Raw genomic sequence first — 22,010 nt, 5'->3', positions numbered from 1 at the left:
CTAACTCTCTATCCCTCTCCTTTCCTCTCTGTAAAAAATCAATAAAATATATTTTTAAAAAATAAATAGATAAATAAATAAAAGGTGGCACCGGGCCCAGCCGGTGTGGCTCAGTGGTTGAGGGTCGACCTATGAACTCAAGGCCACACAGCCTGCCAACAGCATAGCGCTGCAGACGCTGGTCAACGTGGTATCTACTACTGTATCTAAAGGTGCCCAATGAATAAGGAACGGAGATTGTTAATTGCACAGCGAACTCATTGCAGGGCTTACATGCGGCATCTTCTCAGAGCCGAGGCAGGTGCATCTGCTTGGCAAACACTGCGGGCAGCCAGGGGTGGGGGTGGCAGGAAGGTCGGAGCCACGCCCAGGTCTCTGTGGCCTGCATCTCCCGTCCGACCTATGTACCTGCTCCGTCCCACGCAGCTGGGCAGGAAGATCGAGACGGTGCTGATGGTGTTTGACATGGAGGGGCTGGGCCTGCAACACCTGTGGAAGCCAGCTGTGGAGGTCTACCAGCAGGTAAGGTAAGCAGCTGGCTCGAGGCCAATAGGGAGCCACTGCCCACAGCAGCTTCAGTCCATGGAGGAGGGGCACCCCCGCCCCCAGGGGTCCCACCGAGCAGTCAGTGACGCCGACCTGAGGTACCTCCTGCAAGGAGAAAGAGGAGCAGGATTCTCACAGAGGACGGGGTGGGTGCTCATGGGAAGGCGGGGTGGGCCAGGGGACAGGGGGAGGGGGGCTCTTGCCTCCGCAGCCTCAGAGGCCACCCATCCAGGCAGGAATGTTGGAGTGTGGCCTCAACCCGACTCTTCTTGCCTTCACAGTTTTTCGCCATCATGGAAGCAAATTATCCTGAGACACTGAAGAATTTACTTATTGTTCGAGGTGAGGATTAATGGGGCAGCGGGGAAGGAGTGGAGAATGGGGGGTGGGCCGTGGGTCAGCCACCACGTTCAGGGATTCTGAAACCATCCTTTGTGAAGAATGGGTGTTTTTTGTTGTTGGTTTGTTGGTTTTTTTTGATGTGTGGGTGTTTTAGCTCAGTGCTTCCCAGGCTGATATTTTGGGGATATACAAAAGCCCGTGCAGCAATGTCAAATACGTCGTAAGTTTCTAAATGTTTGCTGTTATTTTCTTTACTTATCTGGGTGTGTGCACTGGTAACAGATGGTCTATGGGCCACACGGATCGGTGGACACACTTTGGGCGGGAATGGTCCGTGTCTGTGACAGCCACATAGTGGGGGGGGGGGTGTCATCGTATGTGCTCTGGGTCAGATGATTTGGCTTCCAATCTAGCTAGCTCTGTGACTTTGAGCAAGCCTGAGGAACCTCTTGAGCCTCAGTTTTCCCATTCTGTAAAATGGGGATGCGATGGCACCTTCCCCATGAGACAGCTGTGAGGTGAAGTGAGACAGTCTGTGGAGAAGGCATAAGTACAGAGCCTGACCCACAGAAAGGTCCTAGTAAGTGTGAGTGATGCAGATGGGACGTGAGGCCTAAGGCAGATGCCCCACCTACTTGCACCCAAGAGGAGTCCAAGGCAACCTGGGAAAACCTTGAGTGTGAAAAAGAAGAGGCGGCCACTGGGGAATCAACACTCCTGAAGCCCTACAGCTGAACAGGGAAGCCAGCCACGTATCGCGAGCCAGGCACGGTGCCAAGTGTTATGCACACGCTGTTAAGTGGAATCTCCATTTTATGTAGTTACAGTTAATAGCACTAAAGCTCAGAGAGGGTGAGTAACTAGCTGAAGGTCACACAGCACAAAGAGTCAGAATCTAGATCTAATTCCTGTCCGGCCCACGCCCTCGAGGGGGACTTTACATCTAATCCCAAGTCCTCGCTGGGTCAGTTTCCCAAGGCAGTTTCCTGTGTTTCAGCCCCCAAGCTGTTCCCTGTGGCCTTCAACTTGGTCAAGTCGTTCATGAGTGAGGAGACTCGACGGAAGATAGTGATTCTGGGAGGTGAGTGACGTGGCCTCCTGGCTGTGCCCGTCTCCCCGTCTGCCCGGGGAGCAGAGGTCAGTGCTCACGCCCCCATTTCTCTCTGGCCCATCCTCTTCACCCAGGCACTGACCCCGGCCTGACTCCACTGGCCTTTGCACACTCAGACGAGGCTTTGGGCCTGGACGCCAGCCTGGGTGGCCATGCCACGCTCTCGGGTGCTCTCAGGAGTAGGCACCCAGGGGAGCGAGCCAAGGGCACACCAGGGTCCCTCCCAGGGCTTGGCCCCCTCTGCCTTCTGTCAAGCCCCCCTCTTGCTCCCTCAGGCAACTGGAAGCAAGAGCTGCCAAAGTTCATCAGCCCCGACCAGCTACCTGTGGAATTTGGGGGGACCTTGACCGACCCCGATGGCAACCCCAAGTGCCTGACCAAGGTATGGGGGTGCCCAGGGGATGGGGAGTGAGGGTGGTGATGCCACTCACCCACCCTCACCCACAGATCAACTACGGAGGCCAAGTGCCCAAGAGCTACTACCTGCACAACCAGGTGAGGGTGCAGTATGAGCACACGGCGACCGTGGGCCGCGGCTCCTCCCTGCAGGTGGAGTTTGAGATTCTGTTCCCGGGCTGTGTGCTCAGGTAGGGACGGACGGTGGCCACTGACACCTGGGCACAGCTGGGAGGAGCCTGGAGCCCGGGCCTCAGGTGGCCATCAGCGGCGCCCTGTCCCCTGCAGGTGGCAGTTTGAATCGGAGGGGGCGGACATCGGCTTCGGAGTTTTCCTGAAGACCAAGAAGGGGGAGCGGCAGCGGGTGGGGGAGATGACGGAGGTGCTGCCCAGCGAGCGCTACAACGCCCACCTGGTTCCCGAGGACGGGAGCCTCACCTGCCTCCAGGCCGGAGTCTGTAAGAGCCGTAGGGTCCACCAGGGCCGTTTGCTTCCTCCTGGCGAAGGGATGGGCTGACATGGGTGGCCAGTCTGGCTTCTCTCTCTCTCTGCCTTTTTAAAAAAAAATATTTCAGCCCTAACCGGTTTGGCTCAGTGGATAGAGCGTCGGCCTGCGGACTGAAGGGTCCCAGGTTCGATTCCGGTCAAGGGCATGTACCTTGGTTGCAGGCACATCCCCAGTAGGTGTGCAGGAGGCAGCTGATCGATGTTTCTCTCTCATCGATGTTTCTAACTCTCTATCCCTCTCCCTTCCTCTCTGTAAAAAATCAATAAAATATATTTAAAAAAAAAAAGCTTACCCAGTGCTCCCCTCTTCCTCTTCCCCTTGTCTTGTCACATTCCCCTGTCCTCTGTGAATGAAAGATGAGCAATCTGGCGGCTTGGCGCTGTCTCCGCCCATTATGTATGTCTTTCTCTCCCATGGACCCCCTTTCCCTAACACTGCCTTTCCTGTCTCTAACGCCTTTCCCCTGTAAGTTACTTCCTGGCACTACCTGCTGTTTCAGGCTTATCTTGTATTTTTCTTGCTCAAAGTCTACAATCAGCCATTTCTCTAACATCTCTTGTTCCTTTATCACAAAATTATATTTAGAAACCAAGTCCATCCACTGAAAGTGCTCAGTGTTCTTGAGGTGTCATTTCTTCTAGACCTTCCAGAGGGCAGCGCTAGGTAATATTTAATGCACACTAACACATTTATATTGTATTCATATTGCTATATTTATTTTTCTATCTATCCAACTATATATATTAAGCTAAACGTGAGTTATTTTACATTTTTAAAAAGAGTATCTGATAGAATGCAATTACTATGAGCCAGACTTTGAGCTTTTAATACATAATTTATTTCATTTATTCTTCACAGCAACCCTGTCACATGGGGGCTATTCTTATCTGAATCTTATAAATAAAACTGAGGTTAAAATATTAAATCAAACTAACGTAATTGTAACCACTTAAAAGTAGTATGCCTGAAAAGTGGAGTCAAATTACAGAGGAAGACAAATATATGCCTGAAACATAAAGGGGAGAATTGAACTCTTCCTTTCTTTTATTTTTTTCTCTCTTAATTTAAAAGAATAGTAATAGCATAATATCATATCTGGACTTTGGGTGAAACTATTTGGTCAGAGTGTGAAGAATCTGACATACCAGTGAACTCTTTTTGATTGATAAATATTACATGGATTACTATGCTGAAAGTCACAGGGTCGCCGAAAGTTTCTCTCTCATCGATGTTTCTAACTCTCTATCCCTCTCCCTTCCTCTCTGTAAAAAATCAATAAAATATATTTAAAATAAAATAAATATTTCAGGGAGGAAAGGAGAGGGAGAGAGAGATGGAAACATCAGTGAATGAGAGAGAATCGTTGATCGGCTGCCTCTTGCATGCCCCCTACTGGGGATCGAGCCTGCAACCTGGGCATGTGCCCTGACCGGGAATCGAACCATGACCTTCTGGTTCAGAGGTCGCCACTCCACCACTGAGCCATGCCAGCCAGGCTATTCCTAATTCTTTAATGAGCACAAGCCTCATCCAAAGCGATGGATGGCTGGGAGCCATGGGCTGGGGGCTGGGCAGTGGCTGACCCTCCAGCCCCATCCATAGTCCTGGGCGGCCAGTCCCCCAGGGCACCGGGTCTGCAGAGGGGTCGGGTAGAGCTGCCTGATGGCTTCCCTCTCCGTCCTGGCAGACGTCCTGCGCTTCGACAACACCTACAGCCTGATTCACACCAAGAAGGTCAGCTACACCGTGGAGGTGCTGCTCCCCGACAGGGCCTCCCAGGAGAAAATCCAGGGTCTCGAGGCGACAAAACCATCCCCGGCACAATGAAGACCCTGCTGCCTCTGCGCCTGGGTTCTCCATCCCCCTCTGCACCCCGCTCCCTGTCCCCTGCCCCCCCCCCAGGCAGGGTGCTGCTGGAGGCGACCCAGAGGGCACTCACCTCCCATCACCATCTCAGCTCCTCCTGGCACACCTGGCCCAGGGCTCAAGCAGGAGGGGGACACCCAGCGCGTAGACCACCCTGAGGATCCCGACGGGCATCTGATTACCTGTCTGCAAAGGCTGGGGATAAACCAGCATCCACTGAGGAAGGATTCCGCCTGCAGAGCTGCCCCGAGTCCCTCCTGACAACGCCCACCTGTCCCAGGACCCCCCACACCTGGCGCCCGGGCTTGGCGGCCTGAGCCCCAGGCCTCGCAGGGAGCACAGCTTCAGGCCCTAAGAGCAGGGAGGCCGCGTTCTCTGCCGGGAACGGCTCAGGGGGACGGGCAGGGCCAGCTGGAGGCTTGAGAGTCTGCACAGGAGCTCCGACGCCACGAGGAGCAGACCAGCTAAATGAAGCAAAAGGCCAGCGCCCGTGCGTGAGGCACTCCTCGTCTGCCAGGGAGTGTGCGTGGTTTGGTAAGAAGAGAGACTGCTGTGCCTGCGTCGGGGAGATGGCCCGGGGCTGGGGTCAGGCAGAAACCACGGGACATGGTGTTCCAGGGCTGCTCCCCCATCTCACAGCGGGCTTTGCCACCACCTGGTGGCCCGACGCGGTTACCCTCTGAGCAGCCTCCCAGATGCAGCCACATCTGGAGAACCCCGGGGCCCTAGGGCATCCCAGAGCCATTCCCACTGCCCTTGGCAGGCTAGAGAGGGCCCCGTGACCGGGGTTGGGGGGACCCTTTGCCAGGTTTTGCTGGGCCCACCTGTTGCTATGACGGAGGCTCACAATAGGTGACTTCCACCTTCACAATCCCCTGCCTAAAATCAAGGGGTTTAGCCCGGCCGCGGTGGCTCAGTGGTTGAGCATCGACCTATAAACCAGGAGTTCACGGTTCGATTCCCGGTCAGGGCACAGGCCTGGGTTGCGGGCTTGATCCCCAGTGTGGGGTATGCAGGAGGCAGCCGATCCATGACTCTCTCTCATCATTGATGTCTCTCTCTCTCTCTCCTTCTCCCGTCCTCTCTGAAATCAATAAAGATATATTTTTTCAAAAAAGGAAATAGCTCTGAGAGGCACTGGCTGGCCCAGGTTTGTTTCCTTGTTCATCCATTTATTCATCAATGTTTATGGAGCGTCCGTCCAGCGCCAGGCACTGCAGGCCCCGGGCGCACCAGGCTACTGGGCTGGCCGGACCCCACTGGCAGGAAGGGTGCCTGTGTTAGAAGAGGCAGAAGTGACTGATGATCCATCACCAAGTGAGCATGTCATCACGGGTGCACTGGGAGGGGCAGGAGCCAAATTCTGGGGGAGCATCCAGCAAAGAAACCCGATGGGGGATCGGATGTGCTTTGCCCACGGGAGGGACCCCTGAAGGGAGAGCTGAAGCATGTGTGTGTGTGGGGGGAGGGGGGCCTCCCAGACAGGAATGGGGTGGGGGAGGCTGTGGGGTCTGAGGCTGGAGGAGAGCCAGGAGGGCTCTTGGGTGACACGTGGGTGACAGCTGACTGATGTGTGTTACTTTTGAGCGACTGGGGACGCTTAGTTGCTAATGCAACCCTGTTATGATGCAGGTTATGCAACAGAGTCTGTTTGTCAGGAAAGAATGGCAAGATCTTGGCAAGAGGCCGCAGGTCAAAACTCTTACTCAAGATGAGGTGTTGATGGAGCTCCAGTGGTGCAATCGGTTAGCGCGCGGCACTTATAGGATGAGGTGTTGGGAAATACCTGGCCTCACCTGTCAAGAAAACAGACAAGTCCTGGCTGGTGTGGCTCAGTGGATAGAGCGTCGGCCTGCAGACGGAAGGGTCCCAGGTTCGATTCCCGGTCAGGGCACATGCCCAGGTTGCGGGCTTGATCCCCAGTGGGGGATGTGCAGGAGGCAGCCAATCCATGATTCTCTCTCATCAATTGATGCTTCTATCTCTCTTTCCCTCTCCCTTCCTCTCTGAAATCAATAAAGACTTATTTTAAAAAGAAAACAGACAATAAATGTAGGTGAGGGAGTGAAGAAATCAGAACCCTCGCCCATTGCTAGCGGGCGGGGGTGTAACATGGCGCGGCCGCTCTGGGAAACAGTTGGGCTGCTCCTCAAAAGGATACGCATAGAGTGACCGTACGATCCAGCAAGGCCGCTCTTCAGGGTGTGCACAAGAGAACAGAAAAGGTTATGTTTCCACAGAAACATCGATCAGTGACCTCCCGGAAAGAGCGGTTCCAGGGTGTGGCGTGGGCGGCCCTGTCTACCTCCTGCAGCTGTTTGCTTATGTCCTGGTTGTCGCCATGGCCCCCTGAGAGCTTGGCAAAGAGGAGCTAAACACAACCTGGGGACTTACTTGAGAAGATGTGTCCCATGGGTGGGGGTGGGGGTTCTCCTCTGCCAGGGGCTTTGCTTCGGGGGAGGGAGATTAATTCCGCGGCCTCCAGACACCCTGCAGCCTGGAGGCCCCACCACCATGATTTAGACCAAGCATGTCAAACTCGTGGCCCGTGGACCTCATGCCTCATTTATTTGGCCCGTGTTAGCCTTTGAGTTTGACATGCTTGCTTTAGACCCTTTATTGAGCACTAGGTATCAGGCACAAGGGTGAGCTCTCCCAGGGAAGGCAGGGCTTGGCTATGGGTCCAGAGTCAGACGGTCAGATGGTCGAAGAAGTGGAAGGTCCGAGAGAGGGAGAAACATATATATGAGTGTAGAGCTACTAATTGGTCAGCAGAGTATTGAGATGATAAGTGGAAGATGAAGCTGTAGGGATAAAGATGAATAAGAGGCAAAAAGTGAGGCTCAGTGGTTGAGCGTCAACCTATGAGCCAGGAAAAGCACTTTGTAGGGGTGTCTCTGAAAGGCCACAGCTGCTGAAAGGACCCCCAAACCCTCCCCCTGGCTCTACCTGCCCAGCCTCTGAGGTCCCCAGAAGTAGTTGGGGCACATCCCATGAGAGGGATTAGGGCGAGAAAGGAGACAAAGGAGACAGGTGAGAAACGGGCAGGATTAGGCTGGGAGAGGGCAGCGGGAACCCAATCTCTGCTGCCTTCGGCAGGAAGTGGGCGTGGAGGGCAGCCGAGGCCGTGCAGAAAGAGGCTGGAATGTGAAGTGGGGAGGGACGGGGTGTGGAGGGTTATCTAACCGCCCCTGAGTGTGTGGGCAGGCACCCCACACAGATGGAGATGCCACCGTGGGCCCCTCCTCCTCTCGACCCACCTCTATCAGGGCCCAGAGCAAGGGAGGTGTCCAGCACTACTCACATCCGCCAGCCTAAAGGGCCCGAGAGAGCCCAGAGGTGGTGGTGGTGGGGGGGATGGGGGCAGGATGCCCGAGGGGTAGGGGACCTGGGCGAACCCAGCTATTGGGGCCGAGGCCAGCCCAGGGGTGGTTTCAGCCCAGGTGGCAGCCTCAAGGCCTGGAAGATGTGGCCACAGGGACGTGCTGTGGTCTCAGGCTGATGCATTATTTTTTTAAAAATATATTTTTATTGATCTCAGAGGGGAAGGGAGAGGGAGAGATAGAAACATCAATGATAAGAGAGAATCACTGATGGGTCCCCCACTGGGGATGGAGCCCGAAACCCGGGCAAGTGCCCTGACCGGGAAGCGAACCTGGGATCCTTCAGTCCACAGGCCGATGCTCTATCCGCTGAGCCACACCAGCCAGGGCTCAAGCTGATGCATTCCTGACGGGCAGTCGTTGACAATGTGGCCTCTGCTTCTGACGGCTGAAGGAGAGTGATCCCTTAGACGGGTACAACCCTGGACAGTCTGCATGGCTCGTTAGCTCTTCCCTCCAACCACGTAAGGAGGACAGGGCAAGCGTTGACTCTCCCCACCCACCCCCTATTCTATAAATGAGGCAGGGTCCCTCTGAGATGTCATCGTAAAAGGGAGGCCTCTAGCCCGGCCGGCGGGGCTCAGTGGGTTGAGCGTCGCCTCAGGCACCAGGAAGGTTCCTGGTTCAATTCCTGGTCAGGGCATCCGCTCAGGTTGTGGGCTCGATCCCCAGATCTCCAGGAGGGGGTGTGCACGAGGCAGCTGATTACTGCTTCTCTCTCATTGATGTTTCTATCTTCTCTCCTCCTCTCTCTAAAAAAATCAATAAAAACATATATATATATATATATATATAAATGTAAAAACATATAATATATATATAAGAGAGAAACACCAATCAGCCGCCTCCTGCACACCCCCCACTGGGGATGTGCCCGCAACCAAGGTACATGCCCTTGACTGGAATCGAACCTTGGACCCTTCAGTCCGCAGGCCGATGCTCCATCCACTGAGCCAAACCGGTCAGGGCAGCATTTTTTTTAAAAAAAGGAACGTCTTATGGGCGAGTGGGGAGCAGGGCCAGGCCTTGCGGGCACTTGTGATGGTAGAAGATCAGGCAGCGCGACAGAAATCAAAGGACAGGGACCCTTCTGGGCTTTTCCATCACCTCGCACAGATGGTGGGCACCCCTCACTGGTCAGGGCGAGCGGGAGCTGCACCCTCGGTTTAAAATCCCAAGAAACACCTCCCTCCCTCCACCCCCAAGGCCACCCACCTGCCCCACCTCTGCGTTAGGGCCCAGGATGCGGGATTCTGGACGAGGCCTCAGGGAAGAGAAGAGAGGGCTGCAGGGTGGGGAGCACTCAGCCCCTCCCCACGCTGAGGCACAGGGCCAGCACGGCAAGATGGAATTTGAAAGACACCAGGAACCGTAGCATCGGCCCTTTGGAGAGAACAAGCCGTCAGCAAGGACACTTGAATTCTGCCCCAGCCTGTCTCTTCTTTTTTTTTTAATGTATTTTATAGATTTTTTTACAGAGAGGAAGGGAGAGGGATAGAGAGTTAGAAACATCGATGAGAGAGAAACATCCATCAGCTGCCTCCTGCACACCCCCTACTGGGGATGTGCCCGCAACCAAGGTACATGCCCTTGTCTGGAATCGAACCCGGGACCCTTCAGTCTGCAGGCCGACGCTCTATCCACTGAGCCAAACCGGTCAGGGCGAGCCTGTCTCTTCTTGTTGCAAAAGGACATGAGCTTCCTACCCAGACAAAGGGAATGAACCGCCTACTAAACTGACCACGTCCCTGACCCCTACCTGCCAGAGCTGGGCTGGTGGCGACCTGCAGGACCCTGCGTGTGGAGTCCCTTCATCAGTGACACGGGGAAACTGAGGCTGGAAGAGAAAGTGTGCGGGTCCCACTCGCCCTGAAGTCCCCCTCTTCCTCTGGGACAGTGGCCCCTGGAGGCCTGGGAACACGGAAGGGGGTTCTGTAGGGCCCAGCCTCGATTCCCAGGCCCCAGGAGGCCGGCCTCGTTCCCTCCCAGGCTCCGTGCCTGCCTGCCCCTCAGACCTGGCCCAGAGCCAAACACGGGACCTCACTTAATCCCAATTATGTAAGGTGCCACTCGACAGTTGTCCGGGGAGGAGGTGCCTGGAGCCACACCCAGCAAAGGGGCAAAAGGCCGGCTGGCTCAGGGCTCCAGACCAGGCTTGGCCGCTGCCTACAGTGGTCCCTCCTCCTCCAGCTCGCCCAGCACCATGAGCGGCCGAGTCGGAGACCTGAGCCCCAAGCAGGCAGAGACCCTGGCCAAGGTGAGAGTCCCTCGCCCTGCAGCCCCAGGGAGAAGGGTTGGGGGGCAGAGGAGGGGCGGTGGCTGCCACCCTGCCTTACTCTGTTGGCTCAGCATGTCCTTGACATTGTCTCTCCGCTGTCACCTCTCCCAAGGTCAGGTTTCACAGTGACATCAGCCCTTTCCGGGGAAGGGGTTGAGGGACCAGCACTACGTCCGGTCAGTAGTGGGGGGACCAGCTCAAGCCTGACCTCTTCTCGTTCAGGAGCCAGACCCAGAGCTTTCTCTGAAAGCCGCCCCCTTCCCCACCCTCCCAGGCCCCTCAGGTGGGAGCTGAAGGGTGCTGGTGGTGTCCTCCTACGGTTCCCACCCCTCCCAGGACCCTGAGAGGTGACCGGTGTGTGAGAGCCAGGGAGACAGGGCAGGGGGGAAGGAGGGTACATGATCCTTACCCATGGTTTTGTAGAAGACAGGACTTTTTAAAAAGGCAGGAGAGCTCTAGCCAGTTTGGCTCAGTGGACAGAGCATTGGCCTTTGGACTGAAGGGTCCCAGGTTCGATTCCGGTCAAGGGCACATACCTCAGTTGCAGGCTCAATCCTCACGTGGGAGGCAACCAGTCAACGTATCTCTCTCACATCGATGTTTCTCTCTCTCTCTGCCTCTCCCTTCCACTCTCTCTAAAAAAAAACAATGGAAATATATCCTCTGGTGAGGATTCACAAACTAACAACAACAAAAAGGCAGGAGTCTGGGTGGGCTGACACACAGAAGGAGTGAAGAATACAGGAGTCTGTCCTTATCCACCGTATCGCTTTCCATGTTTTCAGTTACCCACTGTCAACCCCTGGTGGTCAGTGTGCTCCCACAGCCAACCTCCTGCGGCCAGCCAACCTCCCGTGGTTCCTTCCCCCTCTCCCCCTCCCCTGCGAGACAGCCCTGATCAGCCCCCATCACCGGCCAGGCCTAGTGATCCCACCTGTGCACGAATTCGTGCACCGGGCCTCTAGTATTGTTATAATTGTTCTGTTTTCGTATTAGTTATTGTTGGTAGTCTCTTACTGTGCCTAATTTATAAATTACATTTTATCATAGGTATGTATGAATAGGAAAAAACATAGCATATATAGCGCTTAGTACTCTCTGTGGCTTCGGTGTCCACTGAGGGTCTTAGAACGTATCCCCCGTGGATAAGGGACGACTACTGTATATCCATACTCCAGTCCACTTACCCACCCATTTATCCTTTCTTCCACCCATTGTCCCACCCCACCACCCATTTGTCCATCCCTCCTTCCATCCATTCACCCACCAAACTCTCCTTCCTTCTACTCACCCACCCACCTCTCCTTTTCTCCACCCACTCATTCACTGATTTCTCCTTCCTTTTTTCCCATTCACTCACCCACTCTCCATCCATCCATCCATCCATCCATCCATCCATCCATCCTTCTTTCTATCCATTTACCCACCCATAAAGCCTTCCTTCTGTTCACCTACCCATCCATCCAACCACCCATCCAGTGATCTATGTCCCTTCCATTCCTCTGTCCTCCCACCCTTCCGTCATTGTGGGACGGGTTGAGGAAAACAATCGCTGAGTCTAGGGGGGCCCAGGCTCATCGTGAAAACCACCTTAACCCGCTTCTCCCTTCCCAGTTCCGAGAGAATGTCCAGGACGTGTTGCCTGCCCTGCCCAACCCTGATGACCATTTCCTTCTGCGCTGGCTCCGAGGTGAGGGCAGAGGCGGGGAAGCGCGAGGTGAGGGGGCGGCAAGAGGGTGCTGGTCCCAGAGGCTCCAGGACGGTACACGGCCCTCAGGCTCCAAGCACCCCCCTGCTCCACACGTCCAGGTTCAGGAGAGGGCAGGGGGCAGGGAAGAAGGCCCCACCCAGGGCCCCCCGCAGCTCCCCCTGGCCAGCACCAGGACAAGGCACCTGCCGGACAGTCTTTTCCCCACTCACTCCTTCCTCCATCTCCCCACAGCTCGGAACTTCAACCTGGAGAAAGCAGAGGCCATGCTCCGCAAGGTGGGACCCACGCCCTCTGCTGGACATTTGGGGAGGGGCTTCGTGGGAGGCCACGCACGCCTCCGGCCCCTGCTGCCCCTTCCCCGGGGCGCTGGGAGCCTGACCACTGCTCTCCCTTTCAGCACATGGAGTTCCGGAAGGCCATGGACATTGACCACATCCTCGACTGGCAGCCTCCAGAGGTGAGCCGGCACCTCCCCTCACACCCCGGTCTTTCCCAAACATACTGTGAAGCCGCCTTGGGGGTCACTGGGGACGTGAGTGGAGGGCGGGGAGCCTGAGGAGCCTGTGGAACCTCCTGGGCCTGCAGGTACCTCTCCTGGGGGCTTATGAGGTCCAGGCCTGGGGGTCAAGACTTTACCTGCGTGAGTTCATTGGATCATCACAACCCTATGGGGTGGGTCCTATTGTCCCATTTTACAGACGAGCACACTGAGGCCCAGCCAAGATTAAGCCGCTTACCCAAAGGCCCACCACCCCGAGGTGGGGCTGGGATTTGAGCTCAGGCCTGTGAGTCCCTGGACCACCACAGTGAGCCTGTGGCCCTGCGCCCTCACCCCTGGGGCCTCGCTCAGAGAATCCTGTCCGGGTGGGAAGGACAGTGAGCTCCCCAAGGCATCGGGAGGACAGCCCCACCGCTGACATCCTAGTAAAGCAATGGCCATAGCTTCCTGGATGGAGTAGGAGCTCTAGACCAGCCACTGCGCTTTGCCGGCATGATCTTGGGGACGGTCCCCAACAATCCCACGAGGGAGGAACTATCCAAACCATTTGGCAGCAGAGGAGGTGGAATGGTGCTCAGAGGGGGGTCAGGAGGTCCACTTGCTCAGGGATGCACAGCAGGGCAGCAGCGGTGTCTGTATTTGAAGCAGGTCGGTTGACCTTCAGAATCCATGTTTCCCATGACGCGTCCTCCATGAAAAGGGACGTTGGAGATGTCAGAGGCAGAACTAAGGAGCCCAGAGGCCTCGGGCCAGGCCCTGGATTTGCTGTGTACCTGCTGAGCAAGGCCCTCCCCTGCAGGCCCTCGGTTTTCTCACCTGGACAAAAGTGTGTACAGGCTTGGGGCACGCAGGGCCACCTAGCCTGGGGGTCCCCGGCGAGGTGTATCATGCCAAGTTCCGTGTCTCTCTCCGTGTGATGCCAGGTGGTGCAGAAATACATGCCCGGGGGCTTGTGTGGCTATGACCGTGACGGCTGCCCCGTGTGGTATGACATCGCTGGGCCTCTGGACCCCAAAGGCCTGCTCTTCTCAGTCACCAAGCAGGATCTGCTCAAGGCCAAGATGAGGGACCGTGAGCGCATCCTGCAACAGTGTGAGCTGCAGACGGAGCGGGTGAGGCCTGGGCTGAGCGGGGCGGGCAGCTGGGGCGGGTGAGGCTGCCAGGGCACATGGTCCCAGGAGTAGCACCCACCTGTTCTACTATTATGGTCGGAGGGCTCTGGGGCCAAACCCCCAGCTCTGCTACTTCCCAGCTGTGCAGCCTCGAATAGTCACTTCATCTCTTGGGTCGGTTTCCTCACCTAGAAAACGGTTCATCATAGATAATGGTTGCAAAGATTGGGTGAGATAATGCTAGCACACAGGGCCTAACATCTTTCTCAACCATGCCGGTTATTGTTACTCCTGCTGATTCATGGCCCCTCCTGTTTTGTGTATCTGGATCTGACTACCCCCAGCACACACACCTGCCTGCCACACTTCCCCTGGCTCTCTCCTTTCTAAGCTTCAGGTCTCAACCTTAGATGTCACCTTCTCTGAGGCCCTCGTCTGGGCTAACGTGTGTTCCCACAACTCCCACGCTGTCCCACCCCAGCACGCATCTCAGGACCATGATGACCTGGTGGCTTGTCCATCTCCCCAACCAGACTGTGAACTCTTTGAAGACAACAGTGTGGGTTATTGAGCATTTTGTGTTATGCTCTCAGTATCTGGCACACAATAAGTGCTCAGTAAATATCATCTGGACAAATGGAGGAATGAATGAATGAATGAATGAATGGCAGTATGAATGGATGGGTGGATGGGTCAATTAATGGATGGATGGATGAGTTAATGGATGGATGGATGAGTTAATGGATGGATGGATGGATGGATGGATGGATGGATGGATGAGTTAATGGATGGATGGATGGATGGATCAGTTAATGGATGGATGGATGGATAAATATATGCACTGTCTTGCTCATTCATTCATCTGAGGACAGAGTAGGGGGATGGGAGAAACCGTGAGGTGTCATATGCTAGCATCACCGTGCCCCAAGTCCTGAGCCTGCACCCTGAGCCTGGGAACTGGCCCTGGCCCTTGCTCTCATCCTTGCAGCTGGGGAAGAGGATTGATACTATTGTGATGATATTCGACTGCGAGGGCCTGGGGCTGAAGCACTTCTGGAAACCTCTGGTGGAAGTGTACCAGGAGGTGAGGAGAAAGCCCCACGGCCCCCCTGCGTGGTTTAAGGACCAGCTCGGCTTGCTGTGACCTGGCTGCTCACTCACAGCCAAGATTTGGTCAAAGGTGGTAGCCTCCCAGGGCCCCAGCATGCGACTCAGGACCCAGAGACATGCTTCCTAGAAGGCCCCACAGGACAGGCTCGGGGACAACACTGTATGGAGACAAGAGGAGCCAGTTTCCTCCATGGCCTCCCCAGCCCTGTCACCCCCAGCTCTGAATTGAGCAAGTTACTGGGGATAAAGATAGTCTGCATTTTGGAGGGATACACGGATACTCTGGCGAGTTAATATGTAAAGTGTATGCACTGCGCTTGCAAATACTGAACATTTACTAGTAATAAATGGTAGTCATTATTATTACGATACTATCATTACTGTAATCTTACTTCAAATGATTATTATGATATGGTTGCAATTGTCTGAGGTGAGAAGTTCCCCTCCAAGGGCCAGGTGAGGTGATGGAAAGGAGGGGAACGCTCCCCAGCTCTCTGGATTGCAAAGGCGGGGGGTGGGGGGGTAGGGGAAGATGAGGTGTGGGCTCTGAGGGGTCTTTCTTGGTCCCACAGTTCTTTAGCCTCCTTGAAGAGAATTATCCGGAGACGCTGAAGTCCCTGTTCATTTTGAAAGGTGTGCGGCAAGTGACTTTTCTTTTTCCTCATCTGTACCCTGGGGATGAGAATAGCGCCTTCTTCTCTGGGTTTCAGGGAGACAGGTGGGTTGCTTGGCTGCGTGCAAATCACTTAGAATGCCTGGCACAGAGCAAGTGCTCCCTACATGGAAGCTTCTGTGGTTGGCCTCACCGCACAAGGAGGCAGCTCCAGCCCCAGCTCTTTCAGGACCCCCCTCCTTCGTCCCTCCCCCTCCCTCTCCTGCCTCATTGATCTCTCCCTTCCTAAACTGCCTCTGGCCTTTCTTGTCTGCTGCCTTCTGGGGCCACCAGTTGTCCTGTGTGTATTCATCCTGTTTTCCTTGCTGGGTTTTCCACTCCTTGAAGCCTGGGGCCAGGTGGATGATCCCTGGGTATTTGGGTGTTTGTCATTTGAGTGGGTGGAGGGAAGGATGGATGGATGTTTGATGGTTGGCTGGTTGATTGGTTGTTGATTGGTTAGTTGGTTGGTTGGTTAGTTGGTTGTCTAGTTGGCTAGCCAGTTAACTGGTTGTTTAATTGGCTTGTTGGTTTGCTGATTAGCTGGTGTGTTAATTGGTTGTTCGACTATTAGATAGGTTGGCTGATTGGTTGGTGGGCTAGTTAGACAGTTAATTTATTGGAACTTTGTTGACTGGTTGGTTGATTGGTTGGTTGATAGACTGGATGACTGATTGAATGGTTGGTTAGTTGTTGCTTGTTGGTTGGTTGACCAGTTGGCTGGATGGTTTGTCAGGTGCAGGGCATTGAAGTTTGCCGAGGTAATTCATGATTCCGCCATATTGTTGGCTATGACTGTTATGGAGAGGGTGGGTTGATGGAACTCTTTTCTCCCCATTATCTTTGCTTGTATCTCTCCAGCCACCAAACTGTTCCCTGTGGGCTACAACCTCATGAAGCCCTTCCTAAGTGAAGACACTCGCAGGAAAATTATAGTGTTGGGAAGTAAGTAGTCCTAGTTGCATCCCCTGAGCTTTGTGCATGAGCTTTGGTGTGAGGTGGGTCCATCACTCCACCCAGAGATCCACACATCACCTAGAGGCAGAGACTCCTGTTTCTCAAGGGTGAGGCGGGTCTTACACTGTGGAGTCTCCCCAGTGACCTCTGCCTCATTCCCTGTTATTGGTGACTAAGGCTTTCACGCCTTCCTCCTTATTGGTTTCAGTTGGTTGCTAGTCAACCTCTGGGCTATGGGCCTCAGTGTCCTTTCAACTCTCATCATCTCAGTACTTCTAAAGGCAATTTGGGCTTAGGAAGATGAGGAAAAAGAGCAGGAAAAGGAGACGTGATTCAGAGAAGGGAGGCTCAGCCAGAAGGGGCTGGATAAGTACATAATGCATGCACTTGATAAATGATTGGGCAGCCATGAAAAATGATTTGCTGTCATGGGAAAGGTCGTTAAGCTTTTTAAAAAGTTGATTATAAAGAGGTGTGAATAGTTAAAAACAAGGTACATTTCTAGAAGATACATTTCTGTGAGACAATTAAAGAACTCTTATTCAATGACTGGAGACTCTCAAAAATGTGCAAACCCATCAGCCAAGGGGAAACATGTTTCCATAGCAACACGATGCTGGGAGACTCTTCCTGCAGCCTGAGGCCTGGGAGGCTGGGGAGTGGCCCTGGCAGCCGAGCTTCTGTGTGGTTTCTCCCTAAGCTCAGGTCCTCCTGGTGGGAGTGGGGGTAGGGGAGGGGGGCAGGTTCCCTTCATGCCCAATAACTGTCCTTCAACGCCTCTGACCCCAGACAACTGGAAAGAACGTTTGCTGAAATTCATCAGTCCTGAGGAACTGCCTGTCCAGTATGGGGGGACCATGACTGACCCAGATGGGAACCCTAAATGTTTAACTAAGGTACAGAGACCCCCTAAGACAGGGAGGGGAGGGGAGTAGAGCTGAATTGCTTTCTCACCCACTCATTCATTCCACAAATGTTTATGGAGAGACCCCTGTGAGCAAGGTGTGGAGCCACACAGGCCCAGCCCTGCCTTTCAGCAGCTGTGCAGGCGAACAAGGAATGAGGACATTTTGGCCCAGAGGGATGAGCTGGAAAAGGAAGTTCCCAGAGGAGGCCCTGACCCAGCCTGGAGGGTCAGGGGTGGGGCAGGGGAGGACAGGATGAGCAGAATACTTCCAGGAAACGGTGAAAGCATCTCGGGCAGATGTACCAGCATGAACAATGCAAGGGCTGGAAGCTGGGAGCCAGCCCATCCCGTCCTATGTCCGCAGATCAACTACGGTGGGGAGATCCCCAAGTCCATGTACGTGAGGGACCAGGTAAAGACTCAATATGAGCACTCCGTGCAGATCAGCCGCGGCTCCTCGCACCAGGTGGAGTATGAGATCCTGTTCCCGGGCTGTGTCCTCAGGTAGGGACAGGCCACTGACCCACCCCTGGCTGGGGACTAGCCCCTCGGGGACCCCTCAGACTGAGCGGTAACTTGTCCCTCGTCCCCCACCTATATCCAGGTGGCAGTTCTATTCGGATGGGGCGGACATCGGCTTCGGGATTTTCCTGAAGACCAAGATGGGGGAGCGGCAGAAGGCGGGGGAGATGACGGAGGTGCTGCCCACCCAGCGCTACAACGCCCACATGGTGCCCGAGGACGGGAGCCTCACCTGCTCAGAAGCTGGCGTCTGTAAGTGCGCCCCAGCCGGGACCCAGCTCCTGGAAGCTGCCATCACCTGTCCCAGGGTGTAGAGAAGGAAACAGGGGCGCTGCCCCTCTGCCCCAGGCACACAGCCGAGGTCAGCGCCATTCATTCACAAAGTTGCTCATTTGGTTCGATGACGGAGGTGCTGCCCACCCAGCGCTACAACGCCCACATGGTGCCCGAGGACGGGAGCCTCACCTGCTCCGAAGCTGGCGTCTGTAAGTGCACCCCAGCCCGGACCCAGCTCCTGGAAGCTGCCGTCACCTGTCCCAGGGTGTAGAGAAGGAAACAGAAGGAAACAGAGGGGCACTGCCCCAGGCACACAGCCGAGGTTAACCCCATTCATTCACAAAGCTGCTCATTTGGTTCATCTTCACCCGAGGATATTTTTCCATTGATCTTTTAGAGAGAAACAGGGATGTGAGAGAAACACATCCATTGGTTGATTGGTTGACTGGTTGCCTCCTGCACGGCCCCTACCAGGGCCCGGGCCTGGGAGGAGCCTGCAACCAAGGTATGCGCCCTTCCTTGACCGGAATCGAACCCAGGACCCTTCGGTCCGCAGGCCGACGCTCTATCCACTGAGCCAAACTGGCCAGGGTTTATTCATCCTCACCCGAGGATATTTTTCCATTGATCTTTTAGAGAGAAACTGGGATGTGAGAGAAACACATCCATTGGTTGATTGGTTGATTGGTTGTTTCCTGCACCGACCCTACCAGGGCCCGGGCCTGGGAAGAGCCTGCAACCAAGGTACATGCCCTTCCTTGATTGGAATCGCCCTTCGGTCCGCAGGCCGACGCTCTATCCACTGAGCCAAACTGGCCAGGGTTTAAAGCTGCTCATTTGGTCCACACCTGTGTGCACCAAGAGCCAGAGACCCACGGACCCTACAGGGGTTGAGAAACCTTGGTTCCCGGCACACAGGCCAGGGGGATGGGACAGGTGCAACTCTCCCCTGGAGGAAGCTGGGCTCGGAGAAGTCAGTCAGCTTGTCCAGAGCCGCACAGCCGCGTGCGGGGCCGGGCCGACACTCTATCCACTGAGCCAAACTGGCCAGGGTTTGAAGCTGCTCATTTGGTCCACACCTGTGTGCACCAAGAGCCAGGGACCCATGGACCCTACAGGGGTTGAGAAACCTTGGTTCCCGGCACACAGGCCAGGGATGACGGGACAGGTGCAACTCTCCCCAGGAGGAAGCTGGGCTCGGAGAAGCCAGTCAGCTTGTCCAGAGCCGCACAGCCGCTTGCGGGGCCAGGATGCCACCTCAGCCTCGTGCTCGCCGTGTAACCTTGGGCGAAAGTCTTTCCTGTCTGGACCCTTGGTTTGCACTCACCTGTGAAGCAGAGATTACAAGCCCTGCTTCTTGGGGTGCCCGTGGGGGAGGCAGAGGGTATGTGCAGGCTTGGCCCAGAACCCCAGCGGCCGGGAGGCCTCTGATGGCCCCCCCGCCAGCTCCCATTATGCAAGCGTCCAGGTGTGAAGACAATGGGATGCCGTGGCCATTGTTCTGGTTGCCAGTCTGTGCAACTAAAGCCAGGCTGGACACAGGCCAGCAGGAGGTCAGTGTCTGTTTACAGGCCCTGCTCAGGGGTGGCCGTTCCCATGGGGAAGGAAACACTCGTGGTGGGAACTTGGCTCGGCTCGGCAAACACAGGAAGGGGGAACACAGCCAGTCCTCCCCCGTGGCTGGGGCAGGGACACAGGAGTGTAAAGCTAGGGCCAACCACCTGTCTGTCCCTCTGTCCCCCCAGACGTCCTGCGCTTCGACAACACCTATAGCTTTGTCCACACCAAGAAGATCAGCTTCACGGTGGAGGTACTGCTCCCAGACAAGGGCATGCAGAAATACGACGAGGAGCTCACCCCCATCTAGGTGCTGCGTCACTGCGCAGAGATCTCTGGCCCCCTGCTTTGCCTATATATCTCCTATCCTCCCGCCAGAAACTGATCATTAGTTCTCCTGAGCGTGACAGTAATGAGTAGAGAAGGAGCCGCTTTGGGGGAAGATTCAGATGCTGTGGTCACATCAGGAAAGGTATGAGAGACACAGCTTTGGAGGAAGCCAATGTTGCAGAAGAGAAAGAAGCAAGGGTCAAAGCAAGATGTAGAGGTCACTGAAACCCTCGAAAGAAGTAGAAAAGTCAATCTCCTACCCTTTGCCCCCACATCTCCTAAGTTGCTTGAATTTCTTTCCTAAGAACTATGAGCCTGGCCAGCATGGCTCAGTGGTTGAGCATCGACCTATGAACCAGGAGGTCACGGTTCAATTCTGGGTCAGGGCACAGGGCTAGGTTGTAGACTCGATCCCCAGTGGGGGACAGACAGGAGGCAGCCAATCCATGATTCTCTCTCATCATTGATATTTTTATCTCTCTTTCCCTCTCCCTTCCTCTCTGAAATCAATAAAAATATATTTAAAAAAAAGAACTATGAGCAATTTGGGTTGGAGATGTATCTAATTTTTTTTTTACTTCTACTCCCTGTATAGCAGATGTATGTACGGAGTACAACTTCACAGTGTGTCCTTGTGAAGTTGAATGGAGATAGGGAGCAGGTGATCATGGACGGGCATGAGGGGAAGGCGCCTGCCTACCCGGGCAGATTTCAGCACCTTGGACAGGAGCAGAGCTCTGGAGGGGGATGGACTATTCTGGAGACTCAGGCAATCAGCCCCCAGATTTCTGGCAGTGGCTGCCCCCTGGGGGTCGGTAGGCGATGCTCCCATGAAGACTCTATCTGATTCAGGGTGCAGAGCTCCCCCGTCCATCACTCCCACCCTCATTTCTTTCCCTTGGAACTTACAGATGTGTTTTAAACAAAGGGACTTTCCTGGGAACAAAGTAAGTCATATCTGACCCTAGCAGCTGTCTGGCGATAATAATGATAAAATAATAATAATAATAATATCAGAGCTATCATTCAGCGAGTGCTCTCTGTGTACCACACAGACTGCCAAGTGCTTTATGAGTTTAGCTTGTTTCACTCTCCTGCCTCCCCCGGGGCTGTTCATCGCGGCCACCTGATGGACAAGGGAACGAAGGCTCAGAGAGGTGAAGTCACTCACCCAACATCACACAGCTGTTCCGTAGCGGTTCCAAAACCCAAGGTGGGGTTTTTTTGTTTGTTTGCTTTTCCTTTACTCCAAAGACATTGCTCTTAATTGCCCCATAATACCACTTCTCTAAGGCCCTTCGTGTACAAAGAAGGAGAGGAGGAGTGGCTTGTTTGTTCTAGACCTTCTAGTAGACGTGGCCTGGAGTACGTGGGTAGAGGAGGTGTTATGCCCATCGTCTGTGGGTAGAGGAGGTGTTATGCCCATCGGGCAGCTGGAGCAATGGAGACACACAATGCTTAAGCCACTCGTCCAAGGAAATTCGCAGAAGGCCAGGCAGGGCTTGTGCCCCGAAGCCCAGCATCCTGCCCCTCCTGGCACGGCCTCTGGGAAGCACAGACCCCTGACGCCCACCTGAACTCTGTGCTGTGAGTCAGGGACACAGACATGCTGGCTTGAGCCCCAGGTCCTGAGCGTCGACCTATGAACCAGGAGGTCACAGTTCGATTCCTGGGCAGGGCACATGCCCGGGTTGCGGGCTTGATCCCCAGTGTGGGGCAGGCACGAGGCAGCCAATCCATGATTCTCTCTCATCACTGATGTTTCTCTCTCTCTCTTCCTGTCCCTTCCTCTCTGAAATCAATAAAAATAAATTAAAGGCCGAAACCGGTTTGGCTCAGTGGATAGAGCGTCGGCCTGCGGACTGAAAGGTCCCAGGTTCGATTCCGGTTAGGGGCATGTACCTGGGTTGCGGGCACATCCCCAGTAGGGGGTGTGCAGGAGGCAGC

General features: G+C 54.8%; 2 protein-coding genes across 7 annotated transcripts in view; both read left to right on the top strand.

The window, feature by feature from the left end:
- The window catches only part of LOC102261199 (SEC14-like protein 4), a 9,398-nt gene extending 4,653 nt beyond the window's left edge, over positions 1–4,745 (top strand). For all 3 annotated transcript variants that reach the window (XM_014542532.1, XM_005869758.2, XM_014542533.1), the window contains exons 6-12: positions 427–522; positions 828–888; positions 1,886–1,969; positions 2,275–2,381; positions 2,447–2,586; positions 2,684–2,853; positions 4,591–4,745. In XM_014542532.1, the coding sequence (XP_014398018.1) occupies positions 427–522; positions 828–888; positions 1,886–1,969; positions 2,275–2,381; positions 2,447–2,586; positions 2,684–2,853; positions 4,591–4,730 (798 nt within the window). In that variant the 3' untranslated portion in view covers positions 4,731–4,745. The remainder of the gene's footprint in view (positions 1–426; positions 523–827; positions 889–1,885; positions 1,970–2,274; positions 2,382–2,446; positions 2,587–2,683; positions 2,854–4,590) is intronic.
- A 1,264-nt stretch (positions 4,746–6,009) lies between these two features.
- LOC102261785 (SEC14-like protein 3) lies at positions 6,010–20,175 on the top strand. 4 transcript variants are annotated; one of them, XM_005869760.2, is made up of 13 exons: positions 9,791–10,409; positions 12,045–12,120; positions 12,373–12,416; positions 12,539–12,598; positions 13,564–13,752; positions 14,741–14,836; positions 15,435–15,495; positions 16,376–16,459; positions 17,261–17,367; positions 17,743–17,882; positions 17,983–18,076; positions 18,310–18,385; positions 19,922–20,175. In XM_005869760.2, exons 1-13 carry the CDS (start codon positions 10,356–10,358, stop codon positions 20,041–20,043), a joined length of 1,203 nt encoding a protein of 400 aa, XP_005869822.1. In that variant the 5' UTR covers positions 9,791–10,355; the 3' UTR covers positions 20,044–20,175. The 4 variants fall into 4 exon arrangements, with proteins under 4 accessions (XP_014398020.1, XP_014398021.1, XP_005869822.1 ...); XM_014542534.1 differs by lacking the exons at positions 9,791–10,409; positions 18,310–18,385 and adding an exon at positions 6,010–6,086 and having other exon boundaries at positions 17,983–18,152; XM_014542535.1 differs by lacking the exons at positions 9,791–10,409; positions 18,310–18,385 and adding an exon at positions 8,438–8,616 and having other exon boundaries at positions 17,983–18,152.
- Positions 20,176–22,010: the final 1,835 nt, after the last annotated feature.

This window comes from Myotis brandtii, unplaced genomic scaffold, assembly GCF_000412655.1.
Source record: "Myotis brandtii unplaced genomic scaffold, ASM41265v1 scaffold303, whole genome shotgun sequence".
Classification (NCBI taxonomy): Eukaryota; Metazoa; Chordata; class Mammalia; order Chiroptera; family Vespertilionidae; genus Myotis; species Myotis brandtii.
This window is presented reverse-complemented; position numbering and strand designations above follow the sequence as displayed.

Coding starts and splice junctions, on each gene's coding strand:
- LOC102261785 (XM_005869760.2), top strand. CDS start 10,356: ATGAGCGGCCGAGTCGGAGACCTGAGCCCCAAGCAGGCAGAGACCCTG. Junction 12,121..12,372: donor CCTTCTGCGCTGGCTCCGAG/GTGAGGGCAGAG, acceptor ATCTCCCCACAG/CTCGGAACTTCAACCTGGAG. Junction 14,837..15,434: donor TGGTGGAAGTGTACCAGGAG/GTGAGGAGAAAG, acceptor TTGGTCCCACAG/TTCTTTAGCCTCCTTGAAGA.